Source organism: Nicotiana tomentosiformis, chromosome 4 (genome assembly GCF_000390325.3).
Source record: "Nicotiana tomentosiformis chromosome 4, ASM39032v3, whole genome shotgun sequence".
NCBI classification, from domain to species: domain Eukaryota; kingdom Viridiplantae; phylum Streptophyta; class Magnoliopsida; order Solanales; family Solanaceae; genus Nicotiana; species Nicotiana tomentosiformis.
The window spans coordinates 105,042,216-105,068,754 of record NC_090815.1 but is presented as its reverse complement, the minus strand read 5'-3'; the positions used below and the strand labels follow the sequence as shown (position 1 = coordinate 105,068,754).

General features: G+C 37.4%; 2 protein-coding genes across 2 annotated transcripts; both read left to right on the top strand.

Moving 5' to 3' along the window:
- Positions 1–3,804: 3,804 nt before the first annotated feature.
- LOC138910288 (uncharacterized) lies at positions 3,805–5,154 on the top strand. Its single transcript, XM_070201517.1, has 3 exons — positions 3,805–3,913; positions 4,084–4,748; positions 4,840–5,154. The coding sequence occupies exons 1-3, from the start codon at positions 3,805–3,807 to the stop codon at positions 5,152–5,154; spliced, it is 1,089 nt and encodes a 362-aa protein (XP_070057618.1).
- Positions 5,155–8,968: 3,814 nt separating this feature from the next.
- On the top strand, positions 8,969–12,358 carry LOC104093611 (transport inhibitor response 1-like protein). The gene is made up of 3 exons (XM_009599381.4): positions 8,969–9,895; positions 10,263–10,761; positions 10,837–12,358. The coding sequence occupies exons 1-3, from the start codon at positions 9,288–9,290 to the stop codon at positions 11,599–11,601; spliced, it is 1,872 nt and encodes a 623-aa protein (XP_009597676.1). The 5' UTR covers positions 8,969–9,287; the 3' UTR covers positions 11,602–12,358.
- The last annotated feature ends 14,181 nt before the right edge of the window (positions 12,359–26,539 follow it).

Sequence of the window (26,539 nt, the reverse complement as noted above, 5' to 3'; positions counted from 1 at the left end):
AAAACACTCTAAAAGCTAAAACGAACCCTTCCGGCAAGTCACAATAGCAGAAAATAGATATGGGAGAAGAAGTACATAGGGTATTGGGGCTATTACTCTCAAAACGACCAGATGAATTGTTACAGAGTCTTAGCCAATTCATACAAGCACCAAAAAGGTCCCATATGGATGCAACGATTAGGGTGGTGAGATATCTCAAGAATGCACCAGGTCTTGGTATTCTCCTGAAGAGGTCTCCTGTGCATTCTCTAGTTGCATTTTGTGACTGAGACTGGGGAGGTTGTCTTAAAACTAGAAGGTCTGTTAGCAGTTATTTGGTCAAGCTTGGAGACTCCTTAATTTCTTACAAGTCTAAGAAGTAGCACACAATCTCCAGAAGCAGTGCAGAAGCTGAGTATAGGAGTATGGCAACTGCTGTTGCTGAGATAACTTGGTTCCCGGGCTTATTTGCAAAACTAGGTGTGTATGTTCTTCAACCTGTCACTCTCTACTGTGATAACAAAGCTATCATGCAAACTGCTGCCAATCCTATCTTCTATGAATGCACCAAACATATTGAAATTGACTACCATTATATTCGAGAAAAGATCACCCAAGGAATTTTGGAAACTAAGTATATGTATACAAAGGACCAGTTGGCTGACTTGCTTACCAAGGGCTTAACTTCTGGGCAACATCATCTTTTATTAGGTAAGCTGGGTGTGCTGAATATACTTCACCCTCCAGCTTGAGGGAGAGTATTAAAGTATAGTATGTTAGTTAGTTGTTAGTATTAGGGGTCAATTTGTAGATAACACAAAGTTAGAGTCTCTTATTATTATTGTACAAAGTTAGGTCGGTTAATTAATTAGTAAAGCTGTATAATTACAGTCTGCACATCATTTTCAATTAATGCAATAGTGAAATTCCAAAATCTTATTCTTCTGCTTCAATCTTCTTCTCCATTTTCATGGCTAATTCTAATTATATGATACGAGTTCAATTAGAATCCACTTAGTAATTTCCTATTTTGATTGCAGATTCTATACCATTGTAATTAGCTTATAGATAGTTGTTAGTTAAGTGTCATGTGCAACACACGTGACCATTAGTGGGACTATAAGGCCGTTAGTAGTCTGTTAGCAAAGCTGTTAAGAAGTTAGTTATAACTAGCTTCTTGAATCTTCCCTTCCCCTCAACTGCTCGATATATAGCAGAAATCCAACTGTATGAGGTCATTGAGAATCATAGCAATAAGAATCAAATATCTCATTCTTCTCTGCTCTTACTTTTTTTTTTCTCGAGCTCAATTGTTCAGGAACAATTCTCCATTTTTTTGTTCCTTAGGTTAAGCTTAGTTTCTTTCTAATTCTGTGTATTTGTATCATTGGTATCAGAGCAGTGTTCCTCTGACCTGCTACCATGGGTGATCACAACACTCGTATGCAAGAATTACGGAGAGAGGTTGACTCATTGAAGAGATCTATGGAAGGTGTGGTTGGTTCCGTCACTGATCTGCAGCAAACAGTGGATGCAAAAGTGGCACAAGCAATCGAAGAAATTAAGAGGTTGATGACAGGGAGTTTGAACCCTCATATGGTTCAAAATCTTCCTATTAATGGCGTAGATCATGAGGGTAACAATGCTGCTCCAATGGAGAATGGCTACAGGGCTAATGGCTTAGCTGGTCACTGCCAAGTGACCACTCAAAATTACCAGGTGAATTTCCAAAGTTTGATGGGTATGGGTTGATGGATTGGCTTTACAACTGTGAGCAATTCTTTGACGTGTATGAAACACCTGAAGATGCCAAGGTAAAGTTGGCTTCCTACAAGCTGGAAGGAAGGGCTTTACAATGGCACCAATCTTACATGAAGCACAGAATCACAAGGGAATGCCCAAGATGGGGGAGTATGTCAGGTGCTTGTACGCAAGGTTTGGGTCAGAATTATTTGATGATCCGATGGGATACTTCAAAGAACTACATCAGGTAACTTCTGTTCAGGATTATGTAGATGCCTTTGATAAATTTCTTACGAGGGTTGAACTCTCTGAATATTATGTTGTGAGCTATTTTGTAAAGGGGCTTAAACTAGAAATTGGATTAACTGTGAAAATGATAGGTCCTAGATCACTAGCTAAGGCTGTAAGTTTAGCAAGGATTCAGGAACAAACCCACTCAAAATTTCCTAAGACCCCAGAACACCACCCATAATAACCCAATTACCAAACCAAACAGTAACCCAAATACTAAACCAAACTTTAAACATGCTAAACTCCTAACACCTGCTGAAATGGATGAAATGAGAAAACAAGGATTATGCTTCAACTGTGATGAGAAATTCACTTATGGTCATGTTTGTAAAAATAGAAGGCAGTTATTTTATATGAAAATAGAAGGAGGATGTGAAGAAATAAAGGAACTAAAGGATGAGGATGTAATGCTAGAGCCTGCTGAGTTCCTAACAATGATTGGTCAATGATTTGAGACTGATGATGAGGGCTCCATCTTGCCCCATGTGTCAATACATGCTATGAATGGTTTGAATGATTTTAGGTGCATGAGGGTCACTGTATCTGTGAAGGGAAGGGCAATTCATGTGCTGATTGACACTGACAGCACCCACAATTTTCTAGATCTTAATACTGCTAAAAGATTAGGGTATTTTCTGACTGCTATAGCACCCTTTGATGTGTCTGTAGCTAATGGGAAGAAGGTGCAGAGTAACTATGTGTGTAAGAAGTTGAATTGGAAAATGCAGGGGGTGACATTTGACTCTGACATGCTGGTATTGCCTATTGGAGGTTGCAACATAGTCTTAGGGATCCAAAGGTTGATCACCTTAGGTGACATCATGTGGAACTTTAAGAAACTTAAGATGGAGTTTAGTGTCTTGGGTCATAAGGTGTCACTGAGAGGAATGCAACCTGCAGCTGTCAAGATTATCCAACAACACAGCATGGAGAAACTTCTAGCTAAGCCAGCTGAACCCTGTATGATATCTGTTGGAGTCTTCAAAAAAGAGCAACAAGGTAGTGTTGAAGCTAGTTTACTGTCAATGGATGGCAACACTAAACAACTAGGAGAGGCACAGGAACAACAGGATATCATGCAACAATATGAAGACTTGTTTGAAGTACCTAAGGAATTACCCCCACCCAGGGAACATGATCACAAAATCATCTTAAAGGAAGGCACTTCACCTATCAATATCAGGCCTTATAGGTACCCTGCAGTACAGAAGGATGAGATAGAAAGAATGGTTGATGAAATGCTGGAATCTGATGTGATAAGATCCAGCACCAGTCCTTATTCTTCACCAATTGTTTTGGTAAAGAAGAAGGATAGATCTTGGAGAATGTGTGTGGACTATAGGGAGCTGAATAACCATACTGTAAAGGATAAGTTTCCTATCCATGTGATTGAGGAGTTATTAGATGAGCTGCATGGTGCCAAATACTTTTCTAAACTGGATCTCAGATCTGGCTACCATCAGATTAGGATGTTTGAACCAAACATTCCAAAAACAGCATTTAGAACTCACCATGGTCACTATGAGTTCACTATCATGCCTTTTGGTTTAATCAATACTCCCTCAACCTTTGATGGACAAGATCTTTCACTCTCATCTAAGAAAGTTCATCTTAGTCTTCTTTGATGATATCCTTGTCTACAGCCCAAACTGGCAGGACCACATCTCTCACCTAAAAGAAACCTTCAGTATCTTGAGATCCCATACCTTATATGTAAAGAAAAGAAAATGTACCTTTGGAGTTAAACAAATTGACTATCTAGGCCATATCATCTCTTAGGAAGGGGTTTCCATGGACACACAAAAGGTAGAATCTGTGGTCAACTGGCCTCAACCAACCACTCCTAAGAGCTTGAGAGGATTCCTAGGACTGGCTGGGTACTATATGAGGTTTATCAGGGGTTTGGTATCATTGCAAGACCATTGAATGACCTGCTAAGGAAAGACAATTTTCAATGGAATGAAACAACTTTACATGCTTTTGAACACCTGAAGAGAGCAATCGCTACAATACCTGTCCTAGCTCTTCCAGACTTTTCTTAAAAATTTGTGGTGGAGACAAATGCTTCAGGTGGAGGAATTGGAGCTGTGTTAGCCCAGTATAACAGACCTATAGCATTCTTTAGCCAAGGCTTATCTGAAAGGAACAAAGCTCTTTCAGTCTATAAAAGAGAATTATTAGCACTGGTTACTGCTTTACAAAAATGGAGGCCATACTTGTTGGGAAGGCAATTCACTATTAAAACTGACCACCATAATTTTAAATATCAGTTGGAACAAAGGATAACTACTCCTAGCCAGAAAAAATGGCTGGTGAAGTTATTGGGGTATGACTATACTATTTCTTACGAGAGAGGTAAGGACAATATAGCCGCAGATGCACTCTCCACAAAAGATGAGCATGTCCAACTTTTCAGCATCTCAAGAATGCAATCTCAATTGTTGAATGCTGTCAGAGAGTGGCCTTACTGGTTGGCACTAGCAAAGTGGTGGTACAACACCACTTTTCATTCTGCCATCAATATGACCCCTTATGAAGCTGTCTATGGTCAAAAGCCACCTCCACTACTGCCCCATATGGCTTTTGATTCTCAGTTGGATTTGGTGGATAGAAGCTTGCAAGCCAGAGAATCAACTCTCAGAAGTCTCAAATTTTACCTTCTAAGAGCTCAAAACATAATGAAAGTTCAAGCTGACAAAGGAAGAACTGACAAGTCTTTTTCTGTAGGAGATTGGGTATACATCAAGTTGCAACCCTACAGACAGTTATCACTCAAGCCCCATAACGTGCAAAAATTATTTGCCAAGTTTTTTTGGTCCTTTCCAGATCATTGCAAGAGTAGGATATGTGGCTTACACTTTGAATCTACCCCCGGATGCTAAAATTCATCCAACTTTCCATGTCTCACAACTCAAGAAAAAATTGGGATCTCACACAGCTTCTGTGACACTGCCAGTGGTGCACTCTGAAGCTGGTCCTACCCTCCTAATGCTTGAATCAATTGTTGACAGAAGATTGGTCAAAAAGAATGGCAAGCCTACAACTCAAGTGTTGATTAAGTGGCTTAATGTTGCTGAGGAAGATTGGACATGGGAAGACTATGAGACCTTTTGCCACCAATTCCCTCAATTCAATCCTTGAGGACAAGGATTGTCTAAAGGGGAGAGTATTGATACGAGTTCAATTAGAATTCACTTAGTGATTTTCTATTTTGATTGCAGATTCTATACCATTATAATTAGCTAATAGATAGTTGTTAGTTAAGTGGCATGTGCAGCACACGTGACCATTAGTGGGACTGTTAGGCCATTAATTATCTGTTAGCAAAGCTGTTAAGAAGTTAGTTATAACTAGCTTCTTGAATCTTCCCTTCCCCTCAACTGCTCGATATACAGCAGAAATCCAACTGTATGAGGTCATTGAGAATCATAGCAATAAGAATCATATCTCTCATTCTTCTCTGCTCTTACTCTTCCTCTTCCTCGAGCTCAACTGTTCAGGAACAATTCTTCATTTTTTTGTTCCTTAGGTTAAGCTTAGTTTCTTTCTAATTCTGTGTGTTTGTATCATTATACATACATACATATATATATATATATATATATATATATATATATATATATATTGTTTGAGATAGAGGAAAGCGAAGTCAAGTATCAACTTACTTGATAACGCAACTCATAACCTAGTTTTCCTTAACGAGCATATTTCGAAGCACGTTTTGAGACAATTAATAAGTCACATGAGTTTGAAGAACTTCTTGTAACATTCTGTTAAAGGTGTGGATACGTTCATAGTGTGATTGTACTTAAATGCGTTTGATGAAATGTCTATGTATGCTTTCAGGTACTCACGACAGGATTCTTATGGAACTTTTAAATTGGTATGAAAAAGTAAGATGGCTCTATTTCAATGTGCATGTTTTAAATTTCTACTTGCATCTTTGACTTATGATATATGTATGAGTTGAAAACGATACTTTTGTAAAAGTGAGAGTAATAAAGGACTTGGTAGCATACATATTTTATAGCCCACTAGAACATTAATGTTTCTGTGTCAAAGATTAGAGTCAGCTCTTTGTTATGCACTTATGCTATGGTTACAATTCTTGGGATTTGATTGAGTTTTTAGACGTTAATTAGTTTAGTTGTATTCCTTGTGTTAGGTTATTTGCTTCCTTAATCTATCTTGAACCTTTGAGCATGTTTCATGAAAATAGAAAGAGTTGAATGATGATTAGTTATTGCGAACAAATTAAGCATAATATAACGCTCGCTAAATGTCAATCACGGCTTCTACTTGGATAGTGACATATATGTTTGTTAACGTAAAGAAAAAGAGAAGAATTCTTTAGCTATCTCTAAATTAAAGAACATTTTGAAAATAAAATTTAAACAGTTGAATCCAAAACAGGACATAAAGATAATGCCCATATTAACATGCTCGAGGGAAACAATCCTGTCCAAGTCTTTGTTCGTCTGCGTATATTGACCTTGTTTTTATAGCGTATAAATTTTTATCTCTTTAATACTATTATTATAGCATAATATATTTTTAAGAGCTTGTAATGAGAAACTTAATTACTACTAACATTTTGATGATATCGCCTAATCTCTGATGAGATGAAAATCAATTCTTGACAAAATATAATTGACTCTTGGCATAATCAAACGTATCAAATATGAAAATATTGAATGGAATTAGTGACTCACAAATTATTTTCATTTCTATATAGCTACAGATGATAAATTTGCTGAAAATATAACTACAAATAATAAATACAATATAAATATTTGATGTGTTGCGTAATTTTTCCTATACCTAATGAATCGGTTGTCAATTAGCTTGTAAATGTTACTTATCACGGTTTCATTGGAAACTTATTCTTTTGTTTTACGTATCTTTATTGCAACGACTCGTTTCAATACTACAGCCATCCTATCTTTGTTCTTGGTTGCTTCTCCAACCTAGTCACTCTGTAAATTGATGCTTGATATCTTATTGCCTGTACTTTTCAATTTCCCATCATTTTATTCAAACTCATCTCCAGTTTAACCTTTTAAGTTTAAAATATGTACTTTTATTATCTCCTGCGTTTTCTTGTTTGGTCACCCTCTAGCTAGGCAGGAGGCATTCATGGTGAAATAATTTTTTAGAAAGAAAATCTCATCTATAAAGAAGTAAAAATAGAAAGTGCATGAAGATATTTTACTTTGTCACTTAGGTAAGATTTCCTCCAATTTACTTTCTTTTGGTAAGTTTTTATATTTGTCAGGTTGATTCTTTAGGTCATTCTAACTCGTTGCTTTTTGCAAGTAATGTGCCATAATAATCCATATTGTCTTTCTCAAGATGACTGACGTATAAATATAAAATGATAATTGAATATGTGAAGTGTAGGACAAAGTGACAGACTATATTAGTCTTGCTGGATTGTATTGTTCTGCTTTGGTGATTAATAAAATTTGATAGTTCGGAAAAAAAGGGTGTAAAATCGAATAGACAAAGACATATATTAGTACTATCTAGGATTAAGATAATTTTGCAAAGCACAAATTTATTTTTATTGAATATTGACTAGTCTACATTTTGAATTTAATTCTCTCACGAAAACTATGGTTCGGTTCTGTTTGGATCGATTTTTCCCTAAAAAGAAACCAAACCAAATAAGTCGGTTTTTCAAATATTGGAACCAAACCAAACCAATTAAGTCGGTTTTTTATCGATTCGATTTTTGTCGGTTTTTTAGTTTTTTCGGTTTTTTGATCGATTTTTTTCTTAATATGATACATACACTACCAAACACATTCCGACGACTACATTTTCAACGTAACACTATCAAACCAATTGCTTAGTGAGAAATCTATCATTTACCAAGATGTGATGAATAATTTAAGTACTCAATTAAAAATCGATTATTTTTAACATGAAATAAATTCTTGTACTTAGCAAAAGAAAACTACCAATCAAACTAGAATGTAAATGCAAAGAATTAGAATATTAAAATAGTAAAAAACTAGATTAAAAATACAAATGATTAATATGTACCATAATATTATAAACTTTATAATATATATATATATATATATATATATATATGTGTGTGTGTGTGTGTCGGTTTGGTTCGATTTTTCGGATTTTTATGAACACCCCTGACTACAAGTACTTCATCTTGAATTTAGCAAGACCACGGTGGCCCTAAAGGCAAATAGCCAAAAGACAAGGGGTTCCTCTCAAAATAAAAAGGAGGGGGGGGGGGGTGTTCCTTGGCATTAACCCCTCACATGTATACAACATATGATTAATACGTCTAGTTGGAAAAAAAAAAAAAGGTTTTAAAAGCCAATATTAGAGCTGTTTGGTTTAAAATTACTCTGATTCATGAAGATCAAATCAAAATAGTTCAAAAATCAACCATCCAATTTGGCATCGAAAATTTCCCAAAAAACTAAAGCTCAGGTCCTTTTTGATTTATAAAACAAAAATTGGATTCCGAAAATTGCATCTCCATGGTTTTTAATGCAAATTAAAGACAACATGAGAAGTTCAAAATAAAATATCCAATTTTTTTCCTTTCAAAAGCACATATTACTACTATTAAACAATTTATCAAACGCATAAGTTTCTCAAAACTAGTTTTTAGAAAAGTAAACTAAAATTAAATCCAAAACGCCATTAGATTTTTACAAAAAGTAAAGAATATTCTTCAAAAAATATTTCAAACGTAAAGCTTTTCCTAAAATTATTTTCAAAAATGAATTTTCTAAAAAACTAAACACCAAAGTACAAAACAACAAATCCAAAAGAAATGTAGCAAAAGAAAAAGACAAAAGCACGGCTTAAAGAAAAGCCTCCCCTCAAATAATGAAGTAGCAAATGTGTGGAGAGCCATTGGATTTTGCAGGCTTAGCATTTTACAAAAGCCATTGGAGAATCCCAATGCTCCACCCCCCCCCCCCCCGCCCCCAAAACCACCATTACATAGTCACATAAGAGTACTTCGCTCTTTTCACTTCATCTCCACCCCACCCACCCACCAAAACCCCCCTCTGTTCTAAAAATCCTGGTTACCATCACTAACCAAAAACAAAAGAAAAACCCTTTCTTATTCATCTTCCTCAACCATTCCTGGATCTGAAAAATATACTATTTTATTACTTCAAGGGTGGGGGTTTATTATTTTCTTTTTGTGTATAAATAAATTATTATTCATTCAGATTTCAGAAGAAACACTTCCCATAAATCTAACCCCTCAAAACCCACCCACCCCTCGCATGAGTAGTAGTGAAGAGATGTCTGAAGATGAGGAGCGTCCACCTTGTCCTTCAGATCTCTCCGGCGGCGCAGCAAAATCCCGCAACTGTTGCGCCGTCACCGGTGGTTCCGTCGCCGGCGGAGGAGGTGGAGGGATTTTTCACTTTTCACCACACCCAGATCAAGTTCTTGAAAATGTGCTAGAAAACGTTCTCTGTTTCCTCACTGATCGCCGAGACCGTAACGCAGCATCCCTCGTCAGCAAATCTTGGTATCGGGCCGAGGCCCTAACCAGATCCGAAGTCTATATCGGCAACTGTTATGCCGTTTCTCCGGGCCGAGTTACGGCCCGTTTCAAAAGGGTGACCTCTGTGGCCATTAAAGGGAAACCTAGGTTTGCTGATTTCAGTTTGCTTCCTCCAGATTGGGGGGCCCACTTTGCTCCTTGGGCTTCTGTTTTGGGTGAAGCTTATCGTGGGCTTGAGAAGTTGTACCTGAAACGCATGTCCATAACTGATGATGATCTGTCTTTGTTGGCCCGTTGTTTCCCCTATTTCAAAGAGCTTGTTCTTGTCTGTTGTGAAGGTTTTGGGACTAGTGGTCTTGCTATTATAGCCCGTGATTGCAGGTTAGTATACTTTTATTGGGATTAGATCTGTTTCTCCGCAAACCCCTTATTTTGGTAAAGTTTAGATTTTTTGTGTAATTGGAAGTTTGCAGTTTACTTAGTGTAGATATATTAATTTTACTTGGAGTTGTGCTTCATGTGAGCTGGTGTTTGAATTAATGATGTTATTGGGTTATTGTTAACTGTTTAGTTTCTGCATTTGGAAGTTAAGGGTATTTCTTGAGGAGACTAGCATTAAAGTTGTGATTTTTGAGTTTGACACTAGTGTTTGTTGTATTTGATTTGTGAGTTTGCAGTTTGTGAAATATAGTGCTAGTAGTATGATTGATTTTGTTATGGATGATAAAAGGTTTTTTACTAACTGCAGGCAAATTAGAGTTCTTGATCTGATAGAGTCTGAGGTGTCGGACGATGAAGTGGACTGGATTTCCTTCTTCCCTGAGAACAAGACGGGTTTGGAGTCTTTGACCTTTGATTGTGTTGAATGCCCTATTGATTTTGAGGCATTGGAGAGGCTAGTAATCAGGTCGCCTAGTTTGAAGAGGCTGAGGTTGAATCGGTTTGTTTCTATTACGCAGCTGTATCGGTTGATGATTCGAGCTCCACAGCTTACCAATTTGGGAACAGGTTCATTTGGCCCCTCGATACTCATTGATGACCAGGACCCTGATTATGCTTCTGCTTTTTCAGCCTGCAAATCCATTGTCTGCCTCTCGGGTTTCAGGGAAATTGCTCCTGAATATCTGCCTGCAATTTATCCAGTTTGTTGCAATCTGACCTCTCTTAATTTCAGCTATGCTGCCAACCTTAATACTGAACAATTCAAATCCGTCATTAGCCGCTGCCATAAGCTCCAAGTATTGTGGGTATGTGGTTTTATTTTTCTATGGTATATGTTCTTCTGACTATTTGTTATATTAAGCTCAATTTTGATCTTTCAGGTATTTGATTCTGTATGTGATGAAGGACTCCAGGCAGTTGCTGCGACATGTAAGGATCTGCGGGAGATTCGGGTTTTCCCTATCGAAGCTCGGGAAGATGCAGACGCCCCTGTTTCTGAAGTAGGTCTCCTTGCAATTTCTGAGGGTTGCAGGAAACTTCAGTCCATCTTATATTTCTGCCAACGAATGACAAATGCAGCTGTTATAGCTATGTCAAAGAACTGCCCGGACCTTGTTGTATTCCGACTATGCATTATGGGTCGACACTTACCTGACCATGTTACTGGCGAACCAATGGATGAAGGCTTTGGTGCTATTGTCAAGAACTGTAAGAAGCTTACGAGACTCGCCGTATCTGGTCTATTGACTGACAAGGCTTTTAGTTATATTGGACAATATGGAAAATTGGTCCGAACCTTGTCCGTTGCTTTTGCTGGGAACAGCGACTTGGCTCTGAAGTATGTGCTTGAGGGCTGCCCTAAGTTGCAGAAGCTAGAGATCAGGGATTGCCCATTTGGAGATTTAGCTTTGCGTTCTGGTTTACACCATTATCACAACATGAGGTTTCTTTGGTTGTCATCTTGTAGAGTAACTCTACAAGGTTGTCAGGAGATTGCTCGCCAAATGCCCCGTCTAGCAGTGGAAGTGATTGGTTGGGAAGATGAGGAAGAGAGTGAGAATGGTGAGTACGTCAATACATTGTACATGTACCGGTCTCTTGATGGACCAAGGGCTGATGCACCACCATTTGTGCAAATACTGTGACGTTTTTAGAAGGAAGATCGGAATTTTATGCAGTTAATTGATTGGGGCCTTTAAGAAATGATTTAACTATTTTCTTGGGAAGAGATGCTCTCCGGAAGTCTGCTGCGACCCACAAGAAGGTGCAAGTCTCCTTCTTGAGCAAACAAATGGTGCACCACTTGCAAAGGAGGTGAGCAATCTATACTATATTCACTGCTGGTCTACATGGATGTCAATGTATATGGTTCAGTACAAAGATTGGTTTTTCCAGCGCAAGAAGACAAATGTTGTATCAGTAATCTTTCTTTTCATTTCCTTTTACTTCATATTCATGGGGCCTTTCAATTTAGCAAGTGGAGTGGTCGCAGAGGCCACAGTAAGGATAGATGTTCCAAATTGCGTGCTGGCGGGATCATATTGCAGCTCAATTAGACTTCTAAATAGCTTTTTGGAGAACGGAGGTGCTTTGGAGAATCGACACACATGGAATACACCTGCATGCTCTGAGTTATTGGATCGTCAAGTAGTATCTTTTCATACAATTGGGCCTCCTTTATTTTTGTTTCATTGTTAGTTTAGACTTCTTGAAGCTTTTTTAGTTGGTGATTAGCCTAATGCTCAGAAGGATACGGCAGTTGGATCTATCCATCTCGCTTTCTAGAAATATTTGTTCTTTCCAGATTGTGTTGTTCTTAGCACCTGACTGTTGAATTTATTATTGTTATTGTTAGAAGAAATGGTGAGAGATGGGTAATAAATGCCAAATATGCATGGACCAGATGCTAGTGTGAGCTTTGTCTTTGCCTTTTCTTTATGTGGAATGATCAGCTTTGATAGTGAGACCCATAAATGATGTATGGAAAGCATTGTGCAAGTACAAAATGCAGGACCCCTCTCCCCCTTCTCCTTCACACACTCACTCTCCCCCCTCATAGTTTGTCACTGTATGTGTGTGTGGGATCCATGTATCAGTCTTATCCTTTCTATCTTTCCAGCTTTTGAATGGCCCTTATTTTTCTCATCTGTTTTCTCTGTAGGAGTCTCTGTAGTGGGAAAGGATAGTACAGCACACACATCCCATATATTCACCTTTTATGATAATTCATTGAACAAAATCTGATTCTTTTGGATAAGAGTCTTGAGGAGCCTGCTATATTATCTGTTTACTGTTGTATGCTGCATTCTTGATTTGTATTGAGTAGAATTCAAAGTGGGACCAAATCACCTATGGATTGGTTTGATGATTTGTCACAACTCCTTTATTTGATTTTCAAGTAGCAACAACTCAAAGGGTTCTATCTGTGTATGTATATATATTTTCCTCTGTATGACTGGTATGTAATAATGAGGAGAAAAATCTGCCTTCTGTGTTGATATTCTGTCAGGTATATGGTAAAAAAGCAAAACCCTATTTTATCAAAGTGGGATCTGAGTATGCAAATTGAATGAGTGATGGTAAGCAAGACTTCCCTTTTCTTTTTTGTCTACTAAACATTTGTAGGATAAGTGGACCTGACCCCATTTTGCTTTTCCTACTTCCCTCTCCTCCCCATTAGCAGTTAGCCACCTCATTCTATCTATCATATATACCTCTACTCTTCACAAAGTCACTTCTTCATATTCTTGATCTTTCACTAAGCAAGATATTTGATAAATAAAAGTACTATAGCTTATTTGCCAATTTGACTGTCAAAATCTTTTTTAAATGAGTAACAGACTATTCACTTTCAACACAAAAAAAAATTCTGTGCCCTTGGGAGGAAAAAAAGTGACACTACAGTGCAAGAAAAATACATGGAAAGTGACCTAACAATAAGGACAGGCTCAAGCATCTTTCAATCTTGGCCACCCTATGCGTTTGAAGACCACTTCTGATGGACACATCTGACATAATTAATGAGTATGGACAACGGACTAAACAAACAAAATACGGAAAAATGACACTGTATAGTCACTATCAAAATAATAATCGAAAAATTATATATTTTTTGTATATATATACATTTTGTATGTTATATAAAAATTATATACTTTTTCGCCTACGAATGTAAATAGTTTATGACGCGAGCTAAAAGTGAAAAAAATTATTTAAACACACATATATGTTTTTAAAAAATTAGAATTTAAAAAAAGAAGAAATAGAAGGCAATCAATCATAAGTTCACCTAGACACTGACTGAGCAAATTAAGTAGACACCTATGTTTTAAAAGGCGTTTTTGGGGCGAGGCGTACCAAAAACTCTCGGGGCGATGGTGTGTGGCGAAAGTCTCAAGAGGCGTACGCCCCCTCGCATACGCAATTCGGGGCGTACGCCCGGGAGTTCGGGGCGCGTTATTTTAGTAAGGAGTAAGCCCCAGAGACTTATTCAAATTAAAACAAAATTTGTTGAATTACTCCTTCATATAATACCCTAATTCTCAAAAGTCAGTTTGGTAATTACTCAAAAGGTTTAAAAAGGAACTCAAAAGTATTATATTTAAAAGTAAAGACCCTTTTTATTGATTTAAGCCATAATTTATGATTTTTTCAATTTTTTATCTTGTCCGCTAGTCTGCTAATATCTCCCAAAAGCAACGAATATTTAATTTTTTTTTACAATTACAAAGAGAACTACATTTTTCTTCATAACAGCAAATTCAAAGTTTAAATTGCAGGTTAATCATCCTTTTTGTTCATCCATATAGAAAACTTTATTCTTTTAAACTCAAATTACTTGTGTTTGTAAGTAACATCTAATAGATTGTTTTGATTAGTTTTTTGTGGGGATGAAGCACATATATATATATAGTTTTCTTCAATTTTTATGCAATTTTACATGTTTATAAATATTAACTGTCATTATATTATTTTATAAAATATTAAAAATTAAATACCTATAAAACTTACGCCCTACTAAGACAAATGTAAAATGCCCCGTCTCACGCCCAAGCGTTTTAAAACACTTAGACACATACATCAAAGTGCTTAAGCTACAAAGTTGAGCTCCTTTAGCAATTTTTGTAGAGAATGGCCAAAATCATCTAAAAAAAGTGGACCCCTACTAAACTGATCATTGAGTTTGGTGGGCCACGTGTACGGTATGGGAGGTGGAATACATTAATGCACCCCCTTTTTCTTATGCATAATGAAGTATTAAATTCAGAAATCATCTTTAATTACTTAATTAATACTTCTAAGCATCACTCATAAGTCACAATCACAAATGAACACTGTTTCATGTTCCAGTTGGCCAATGATCTCGTCAGAACCATAAACGCTTCTTTAAATTGTACTATCCGCTTAGCGGCTTGTACTCCCTCCGTTTCAAATTAGAAGAAATATTTTCCTTTTTAATTTGTTCCAAAATAAATGACACATTTCTAAATTTAAAAATAATTTAAATTTAAACTCTTCATTTTACCTATTTTACCTTTTGATAAGAGTGAATTGCTCTAGTGGTGATCATTCTCCACTTCCAACCAAGAGGTTGTGTGTTCGAGTCACTCCAAGAGGAAGGTGAGGAGTTCTTGGAGGGAGAGAACCGAGGGTTTATCGGAAACAGCCTCTCTACCCCAGGGTAGGGGTAAGGTTTGCATATACACTATCTTTCCCATACCCCACTAGTGGGATTATACTGGATTGTTATTGTTGTTGTTGTACATTTAATTAGAAGCTTTTATAACCACACAAATATCATGGCTTAATAAAGCTTTTACCCTAAGTTTTTAAGACCACTCGTTTTAAAAGTTTTTTTTTTCTTAAACTCTGTGCCGAATCAAAAGCTCATCTAAATTGAAACGTATGGAGTAGTTGAAAGAACTTAGATGCCAACATACAAATATTGAAAACTAACTTATCTTTATACAAATAGCATATCAATTTTATTGTTTACTTTTTCGATTTTATGCGCACGAACATGGATTGAGGGGGTGGGTGGCAGAGGCGGATGCAAGATTTTCGCTAAGGGGGTTCAAAAAAGAAAAAAGTAAAAAAAAATACAGCTAGTGGAATTGAACCAATAATCTTATAAAGGTTTTGAACCCCCTTCACCATAAGCTATGATTCTGGGCTATGTCAAGGGGATTCAGAACATAACACATAGAGATAAAAAAACAGATTTTGCCTTGTATATATAATGTAATTTTTCGACCAAAGAGGTTCGAGTCAACCCCTTCCGTACCCTGTGGGTGGGGTTGGAAAAGTCGGTGAATCCAAAAGAAAGGGTTAGGGGATTATGCACAAGTTTTGTCTGTTAAGCACATTCATGGCTGAACTAAGCACGAGGTCAACCACTAAAGTATATGCTCTTTCCTCTCTTCGTGCTACTCCACTTTCTTACATTTATTTTCCCACTTCAATTTTTCTAATTAATGCATACGTGTGTTCTTCTGTTTGTTTTCCCTTTCTTAAAAATATCCTATCCCATTTTTAACACCCCCCCCCCCTCCCCTTCCAACTGTTGTTGACCACTATTTCAAAATCGATCATTCTTGATTAACTTGGTTGGGTTCCATCAATAACCAACGAAAACAACGTAATTTTCGCGACAAAATTGAAGAGAAATGGAAACTTTTTAAGTATTTTTAACATATACAGATGTCCAGCTTAAAAATGATATGATGAGTATTATTATTCGGACATTTGAATGAAGTTGAAATAATAAAATATAATATAACTAATAGGAAATTAAGGCATATAATTGATTGATTTGATAAAGGCACATGTGGAAGAACAATAGCTTTGTTAGATGCTGTTCAATTGGTAAATGACGTTAAAATCTTGAGTTTGAATTGAGAGACACTAGTGATATATACTACTAATATTTAGGAAAATAATTTTAAAAGTCGAGTTGTGGGTAGTTTTTTTAAAATATTTTGGAGACACTGAGACTTTGTACTTGTTACTTCGGCCTGCCTTCTGATCGGATCATATAATTTTAAAATAATCAGATCAGATTGATGGACAATTCATTTTTTAAAAAAGTTTGTGTCTGCAATAAATATTTTCTTTTTTTTCTTTTTCCTCTTTCTAAAAATAAATTTCTTTGTCCACTATTGAAGACATGAATTATTATTTACTTAGATTTCTTGTCATACTTGCGTGTGATTGTCTGGTGATGGATCATGTGAACGAGTAAGATGTTGTTCTTTTGTTTTAAGAAAAAGAAATATAACAAACACTTTCTTGGAAAATGTTGGCATCAGCTTGAAATTTTGCTATACAAACAAAAGCAGAAACCTAATTTTTGACTTAAGTGATATACTTATTTGAATACCTCTACCCCCTCCACCCCTGGTGAGAGGAGGGGGTGGGGTTATTCTCTCATATTCTAGTCACTTGAATTGGTTTGACAAGCAAAAGGCTCTAACCAAGATGTTACCAAACATCACATGATAAAGAAAAGACTCAGAAGACAAAAGGCCAACTCATAAGTTAAGCATCACTATTGTGTGTATCTGTGTGTGTTTTTGTTTCTTTATACATGTTTTTATTTATCTATTTAAGTATTTATTTAGTTTCCCCTAATGATTTCCTGTGACTTTAGAAAACATGTTTACTTCCGAATACATGAGTCCCTTTGGTGTCTTAAAATGATTAGTTGTGCAAAGAAAGTGGCCTATTATGTCAACAAGTTATTGCTCTAGAAGGCCTATTAGTATGCTCGACCTAACACTTTTTAAGTTTACTACTTTTTTTTAACTTGGGAGATAAGCTTTGGCGTAACCGGTAAAGTTGTTGTCATGTGATCAGAAGGTCACGGGTTTAAGCCGTAGAAATAATCTCTTGCAGAAATGCGGAGTAAGACTACGTACCATAGACAGAGGCGGATGTAGCTTACTAGCTACGGGTTCAACTGAACCCATAATTTTCGACGCAGAGTAAAAATTTGTATGTAAAAATTCATTAAAATTACAAAAATAGTAGATATGAACTCATAACTTTAAAAATATAATGGGTTCAATGTTAAAAATCTTAAAATTGAACCCATAATATTTAAATCCTAGATCCGCCTCTGACCATAGACCCTTACGATTCTATCCTTTCGAACTCGCGCATAACGGGAGCTTAGTGCATACCAGGCTGACCTTTTATTTTTTTTAACTTGACTTGTGACTGGGACATTGTTAACGTAATATCTGTACTTAATCTAGAGCCAGTTCCAGCCGCAGGAATTAGGAAGAGTAATTTGTTTAGCCAAAATTCTAAAATTAGCTTTTTTTGAAAAAAAATATTTTATTTTCAAAAATACTTTTAAAAAAAAAGTATATTTAAGCAACAATTACTTAAAAGAACCAAAATACTATTTTGGTAAGAAACAGCTTTTGATTGCTTTCAAAAATTATTTTGAAATCACTTTTGAGCAACAATTGAAGGGGGTCTTGGCATAACCGGTAAAGTTGCTTTCATGTGACCAAAAGTTCACGGGTTCAAGTCGTGAAAACAGTCTTTTGCAGAAATGCAGGGTAAGGCTACGTACTATAGACCCTTGTGGTCCGGCCCTTCCCCGGACCCTGCATATAGCGGGAGCGTAGTGCACCGGGCTGCCCTTTTACTTTTGAGCAATAATTAATGTTTGGCTAAACTTTTAAAAAGTATTTTTAAGTGTATTGTTCTCAAAAATACTTTTGGGATAATTTTTTTTCTTTCTATTTTTTAGAAACTACTTTTGCTTTTCCTCGAAAATACTTTTTTCCCTTCAAAAAATCTGGACAAACATCTCAACTTTGGAAAAACACTGTTGATAAAAAAAAGACTTTTGGCAAAAAAAAACTTGGTCAAATAGGCTCTTCTCAATTTGTAATTCCATTTGCATTGGACATAGGAGAGACGACCGATTTCCCTTTTTATTTTGACAGCAAATATTTGAGAGGGGAATTATACCACACTTTCCAAGGTCTGAAAGTAAGGAACTTTGAGATGACAAGTCTCAAATAGAACCTGAAAATTTGGCTAGTAGATAATTACCAAAGTTAAATCAACTGAATTGACACAGAACGGTACCATGTTATGTATAGTATAATCAGTCCATAAAGATAAGTGCCACTGGTTGTTCAAAGAAAAAACCTCATGTCACACTACACTTAGTTCATATTATGTTGATTCATGACTACTTAGCTAACTCATTGCAGGTCCAATCAAGTAGTAGTATTTTATTCTGGTCTAGCTATATTCTTAGGTATCAACTATACCACCAAATTCATGTAAGGGCCAGAATTTCATGCTCCTCCTTTATGACAACTGTGAAAGAAATCATGAATTCCTCTAGTTAATGGGTTGCAATTTGTAACTTTTGGTGGGGTAGCTAAGAGGAGCTCGGGTAGACAGAGACAGATCCAGAATTTTAAGAGGATAATTACACTACTGTAAAGAGGTGAATTTAGAATTTATATTTAACGGGTTTAACTTTAGTCTCTTACCATAAATTTACTATACTTCTGAAATTATAGGTTTAAAATTATACTATTCTATTTTAAATTTTAGCAATTTTCACATATATATATGTATTCCGTGCCGAAAACAAGACCGTTTAAAGTGGAATTTGAACTGCCAATTTCACTTGTAGATGTGTACCCAATAATAATAATTGCACTGTAAGAGTCTTTAAGCATGGGTTCACGCACATATATTTAAGTAATTTTGAAGAAATATAACATTGTTTACATGATTTAGGGAGATGAGTATGAGTCGAGTCCAGAACCCATTTGTGGTTTTTTTGGACAAGTGTGACGAAAATGTGTGTTTAAAAAAAGAGTAACATTTTTATATATAGCGCTCTTTTAAAGAGCGCTATGCTTTAATGGAGTTTTGGCCGTTAAAGTATAGCGCTCTTTAAAAGAGCGCTATATATATATATATAGAACGCTCTTTTATATATATATAACGCTCTTTTAAACCGCGCTATACAGGGCTGATAAGACAGCTATACATAGATAAATACCGTGCTGACTTATGTATAGCGCAGTTATATACCGCGCTATACATAGATAAATAAACGGTCCCTTCCTTCTTCCCCACACTCGAACCAGACGCCCCCTCCCCAAATTCAAAAATTTTAACCCCTCCCCCCCCCCCCCTCCCCCCCAAATTTCCTTCTAAAAATATTGTAGTGAACCCCACCCGTCACACAAAAAGATAAGATTGTAGGTCCCACATCCTAGCCAAGCTTTCTATTGTTGTGGTTTCCTCATTTCGGGCTCAAATTTTCAATTCATCGACTTTCCGAAAAACATAAATCGAGGTATTCCGATTTAGTTTATGTCGAAACTCGTATAATAATGCATATTAGTTGTTTTGAATATGTTTCCATGTTGTTTTGTATTTTTTTTGCGATTAAACTAGTATGTTATTTTTATCCGGACTAAGATATTAGTGTTTTGTGTTTGTTTTGTGATTAAAATGTATTTGTTGTTTTTATCTAGTTTAGATTATTTATTTGCTTAAAGACTAGTGCCCTTTTAGCGTAGTAAAATGTAGGGCTTTTTAGCGTATAATCCCTATAGTTTAAGTATCTTTTATACTGATAGATCATACACAAACTCTGTCCAATTAAATATGATAAAAATTAATTATTTAATTTACAAAACAAGCATATAAAATTATAAAAATATTAAAATTAACATACACAAGAATTCAGGATAGCTTGGTGCTACTAGGCCTCAAATATCGAGCCTGGAACCCATAGGTATATACTCTGTCTAATTAAATATGCTAAAAATTAATTATTTAATTTACAAAACAAACATACAAAATTATAAAAATATTAAAATTGACACACATAAGAATTCAAGATAGCTTGCTGCTACTGGGCCTCAAATATCGAGCCTGGAACCCATAGGTATATACTCTGTCCAATTAAATATGATAAAATTAATTATTTAATTTACAAAACAAACATACAAAATTATAAAAATATTAAAATTGACACACATAAGAATTCAGGATAGCTTGGTGCTATTGGGCCTCAAATATCGAGCCTGGAACCCATAGGTATATACTCTGTCCAATTAAATATGATAAAATTTAATTATTTAATTTACAAAACAAACATACAAAATTATGAAAATATTAAAATTGACACATACAAAAATTCAGGATAGCTTGGTGCTACTGGGCCTCAAATATCGAGCCTGAAACCCATAGGTATATACTCTGTCCAATTAAATATAATAAAAATTAATTATTTAATTTACAAAACAAACATACAAAATTACGAAAATAATAAAATTGACACATACAAGAACTCAACATAGCTTGGTCCTACTAGGCATCAAATATCGAGCCTGGAACCTATAGATATATACTCTGTCCAATTAAATATTGTATAATTATAAAAAATAATTATTTAATTTACAGATCAAACATACAATTAATGTTGTTTAATTTACAGTAGACGCCATGGACGTGCCACCTATGCATCTCGGACCTGTCTCCAATGAGCTATTAGTGTTACAGGGCGATCATAGGTCCGCCTACGTATGGGAGGGAGAGTTACTGGCCCATACTCTCCGCGCCAGGAGAGTGGACGACATGTGAAATTTTATGAAGGACAGAGATCTCCATCCCCGTGTAGTCTAGCGCCTACGGGATACGGGCTTCTACATGATTTTGGAGATCGGGCGGCTGCAGCTCAACTGATTTTTGATCACGGCCCTGATAAAGCGATGACGACCGGAGACGCACACTTTTCACCTGCCCATTGGCGAGGACACCATCACGCTACAGGACGTGGAGGTTTTATATGGGATGCTTGTTGATGGACTGCCTGTTGCACTGCCTCAGGCCATGAGAGAGATGACGTGTGGGCAATATTTGGACATGCTGCAGTAGCTCACTGGTTTCAGGCCACAGGATGAGACTTCACACTCAGGGGCCAGTCGTATGAGTTTGACAGCTATTCGACAGCATTTGGAGATATTGCACCCGGACATCACCGGGGAGACAGATGATCTACATATTCACCGGTATACGAGGGTGCTGCTGCTCCTTCTATTTGGGGGGGTCTTGTTCCCGAACACTTCGGGGAACCTAGTCAGCTTGAGATTTCTTTATCATCTTCAGCTGCTAGATGATTTACCCTAGTACAACTGGGGTGCTGCTGTTCTCGCCTACTTGTAAAGGCATCTGTGCCGGGCGAGAATGGGCACCCAACATGACGTATGTGGATTTTTGCCACTTCTACAGGTGACAACATATTCGAATACTCTGTTCATTCCTTCCAATTCTATCTAGTCAAACAATTTCTTAAACTTTACGTCAACTTTGTATGTTAGGTTTGGGCCTGGGAGCGGTTCCTGCAGTTGCAGCCACCTCTACCACCATTACCTCCGGATGTACCACCTCTGTTTCTCCCTCTAGATAAGAGGTGGGTTCTCCGGCGTGGATATGTACGAGATTACGAGGCTTGGCATAATCTCCCCCTTTGCAGGGATGTGTTGGATATGCTGGAGGGCGCACAGATAAATATGTACCTAAACTTACTTGGTATACTTTATATTTTATACGTTATGCAGGCTATTGGCCTACATATAGTCTCCCAAATGGGACTGCAGATGCAGCAGCATGCCGGCGAGGGAGCGGCCGCTTTGCATGATTACGGACGGCGGGTTACAGAGGTGGTTGCCCGGATACTGCAGCGAGCTCGAGAGGATCAGCACTTGGGACACGACCCTGCTTATGTGGCGCCAGAGCAGTACCAGCGAGGTAGGGGTGTCGCACGAGGGAGGCGTGCCCCATGAGGCAGGGGTTTCCCTCGAGGTAGGGGTGCCCCACCAGGCAGGGCTGCCCCACGAGGCAAGGCTGCCCCACGAGGTAGGGCTGCCGCACGGGGTCGTGGTGGGCGGCGAAGAGGTGGTCCCCAGCAAGGGGGCGTTGACGCCCCTATTGATGATGTTGGTGCTAATCTGCCGGGTGACCTACATGAGCCGGACGAGTATCCCACCAGCATGCCGTCATACAGCCTTGGGATGCAGCTCACTCCAGGGATTTCGCAGGTGACCCCGTCAGGTCCGTTATTGATCACGGGCACAGACCTTACCGGAGAGGATTGTGAAGCATACTTCCCAGGTTCATCGACCGCTGCTAAGGATCGACCCGAGATTTGGATAGTGAGTGCCGGTTGAGTTATGGCTCATCATCACTGGCGCAGGTATGTTTTTATTAGTATTAAATTTAAATTTGTTTTTTCTTTTCTCATTTATTTTCCATAACTTTATTAATTTTCTTATTAAGGTTTCATCCCCGCCCATCACGGAGGCCCATTTGTGCGATGCTGACATGGCTGCGACGGAAGATTATATTCAGGATCCCGACAAGATTATGGTAAGATAATTTAAATTGTTGTGACTTAATATATACTTTCCTATACTGAGCTGACTTATTCTTCTGTAGGTTTCTACTGGACCGACGACCTCTTCTACCGATCCTGCCAGCACCACTGATGATCATAGTGCAGCGCATCCTGCTATAAAGAGGCGCCGTGATGAGGATGATCCTGATAGCAAAGCTGGGCGGGATGGGATGCGCCTCAGGCCAACGGCTGCATTGAAGCACACAGGTTGTGGGACAAATTGATTTTTTTTTTTGTATTTTATGTAAATAATAACAACAATTTTTTTATGTTTACATAATATGCGCATTATGTTTTTATTTTCCCGTTCCTTCTTTATTTTAATACTACAACACAAACACAAAACATAACAACTTAACATAATTTAAATTCAGTACAACTAATGAAAACACATGACACGAAAAACATAAAGATAGAGTAGTACACTCAATACATACATGTCATTGTTTAGTCATTGCCGCCCATTATTCTCTGCTCCAACCACTTAAATTTCTCTTCCATCTTATTTTTTTCTAATTCTACCTCTTTCAGTTTCTCCTTCAACTCCGCAATTTCTCGTTTATATTTTTTTTTCTTCATATTTACATTGTTTTAAGGTCAAATCATGAAGATACTGCAAAGATCATTTGTAGCATTCCTGCTTATAGGGTTCATCAATCCATACCTCAAAATTGTAAAAAGGTTTATCGGGAACCCTATAAAACTTGTCCACACACATCCAGTAGTAGCGTCCAACTTCACCATCATCCCAACAGTCATTCACCAAATATTTTTTGCCGCACTGGCACCTTGGTACATAAAGGCGTTCAGACATTTGTTAAAGCGTTAAAAAAAATCTTGCTTTTATGGAAAATTTTGCTATTGGTTATTGTTAAGCGCAGAAAATAACTAGAATGCTCCCGTTATTTATAGGCAAGGCAACACACATAACATAGTATTTAACCGCGCTATATATATTCACATAACGTAGCATTTAGCTGCGCTATACTTTGCGTGTTAAAGATGATTACGGATACAAAATAGTTTTTTCTCAGACGGGCAGCTTTTCAATTCGACAAGACAATACACATAACGTAGTATTTAATCGCGATATATATATTCACATAATGTAGTATTTAACTGCGCTATAAATATTTACATAATATAGTATTTAACCGCGCTATGCTTTGCGTTTTAAAGCTGATTACGGATACAAAACAACATTTTCTCAGACGGGTAGCTTTTCAGTTCAACAAGACAATACACATAATAGTATTTAACCGCGCTATATATATTCACTTAACGTAGTATTTAACCGCGCTATGTGTATTTACATATTTATCAGAAATCTACCTTTAATTCAACTATTTTTGAACTATATTTATCAACTATATTTATCAAATATATTCACATATTTTTCCGTTTTTTAATCCTATACTATTTTTGACTACATGAATGGGAGGGAGAAATGTATTAATTTACTCAACTGAAAAATATTAAATATTAATAAGATTTAACAACAATGGAAACATAATTTTATTTGATACATCTTGCAACATAAACAAAATATCTACTTATTACAACATAAACTCATTGAAAGTTACAAACATTAGAAGAACACCCACCACGAGCTTGATTACCACCGCCACTCAAACCAGCCGAAGGACATTTTCGACGGTTGTGTCCTGTTTGCGAGCATATACCATATTTGCGCGCATAAACGGTATCGCTAACATCCATTTCGTTCCGTATACGCGTTCTCTTCTGCACATGTATTCGACGCAAATAGTCCTTGTTACACACTATTTTAAATGGTTCCGGCGGCCAATAATGCTCAGCACCCACTGGTTGCAACTGCCCACTATAGGTGTTTAAGTAAGCAACAACACTATATTGTTTATCAGCGTAGTTGGTTGGCCCTAAACCTGTATGTTGAAAGCACCTGATAGCATGTGAGCACGACATGTGGTAGATGGACCATTTTTCATAAGAGCATAACCTTCTAGATTCATTTATGGTATGTACATTATTCCCTCGATTTTGATGGATAGCGGTGCAAACTTCAAAAATATTTCTGTCGTGATCATACTGCAAAAATGAATGCCAATGTGCTCGCCGCCTGTATTTCTCAAATCTCTTCATCGGTAATGGCATAAATTCAATACCCCTTTCCATTAATGACATTGCAGTTGTAGTCCTTTCAACAAACCTCTCCGCCATCTGCTTGAACGACATCCGTACCATGGCAGTAACATGCAATCCTCTTGCCGACTTCAATAACCCGTTGAAAGACTCTGACACATTTGTAGTCAGAATTCCCCATCTTCTTCCACCATCCGCATGCAAAATCCACTTCTGAAGCTCATGTCGCATCAACCAATGATAGGCTCTCTCGTCTTCTTGCCTGATAGATTCCATGTGCCTCCGGAATTTATGCTCTTGGTGGTCTGTTGCTGCCATCCACATCAAATCATGCAGATCCTTTTTGGGATGTGCCTTCTGGAAATTGGCCTTAAAGTGCCCCACACAGTAACAGTGGTAGGCATAAGGTTCTTGCCATGCAGGCAAGTTCTCTACATAACTTAAGATACCACCATGCCGATCAGATATTAGACAAATGCCAGAACACTGTTTGACAACGTGCTCTTTCAAATGGTTCAAAAACAGCGTCCACGTCTCTTGGCTTTCATTGGCACAAATAGCAAACGCTAGAGGAAATATTTGTCCATTAGCATCTACTGCAACGCCTATCAACAACTTGATATCATACTTTCCATAGACATGAGTGTCGTTTATGGATATTACCGGCCGGCAATGCGAAAAACCATCAATTGCTGGTTTAAATGCCCAGAACACGTAATTGAATATATATTCTGATTTTCCTGGACTACGCTTAAGCTTTCATTCAACAACCGTCCTGGGGCTAAAGTGTTGCAGTGCGGCCATGTACTTGGGTAGAGCTGCAAATGACTTATCCCAGTTACCATAAACAATTTCAAACGCACATTTGCGTCCGAGAAATGCCTTTCTTTTGGTAATGGTATGACCATATTCCTGGTGGACTGATGTAATGGACTCTTTGATTTTATACCTTATGGATGTTTCAAGGTGTGGAATAAGGACAAGAGAAATCAAGTAAATATTCAAGTTGTAGTGATTCCCATTAAATGTGTCCATTTCACATCTGTGAGTGAGAATATATTTACCCACTTTTCACAGACCTGTGTTCTTCTTGCTCGCACACAGCATCCAATGACAACCCGTAAACTATCTACGAAAAATAACCTTGTATACATTCTGACTTGACTCCCATACCGTCATCTCATGACACTCTTTTACACTGTATATTTTTGCCGCCCTGCTTAGGCGCATTTTATCAGAAAAAGCATGCCCTTTGCCAGCACCGTTGGTCTAGAATCATCCCACATTGCTGTCCAAATTTCATCAAAATCCCTTGTGAGAGCATCCATATCCGGCATACTTGGCAAGTTATCAAGGTAGGGAATCTTCCTTGAATGAAACGACACTTGGGACTCGTACACTCTTGGTCTAACGGGGGGTGGAGCATACTCCATCGTCAAATCAGGTCCTTCATTCTCTTCCTCCTCGTCACCATCCTCACGAGGGAAGGGTGTGTCGTCTCCGGAATCATC

Excerpts from the sequence above, each read along its gene's own strand:
- LOC138910288 (XM_070201517.1), top strand. The coding sequence starts at position 3,805 with ATGGACACACAAAAGGTAGAATCTGTGGTCAACTGGCCTCAACCAACC. Across the intron at positions 3,914-4,083 it reads CTATATGAGGTTTATCAGGG|GTGGAGGAATTGGAGCTGTG; the intron begins GTTTGGTATCAT and ends CAAATGCTTCAG. Across the intron at positions 4,749-4,839 it reads CTTTTTCTGTAGGAGATTGG|ATCATTGCAAGAGTAGGATA; the intron begins GTATACATCAAG and ends GGTCCTTTCCAG.
- LOC104093611 (XM_009599381.4), top strand. The coding sequence starts at position 9,288 with ATGAGTAGTAGTGAAGAGATGTCTGAAGATGAGGAGCGTCCACCTTGT. Across the intron at positions 9,896-10,262 it reads ATTATAGCCCGTGATTGCAG|GCAAATTAGAGTTCTTGATC; the intron begins GTTAGTATACTT and ends TACTAACTGCAG. Across the intron at positions 10,762-10,836 it reads ATAAGCTCCAAGTATTGTGG|GTATTTGATTCTGTATGTGA; the intron begins GTATGTGGTTTT and ends TTGATCTTTCAG.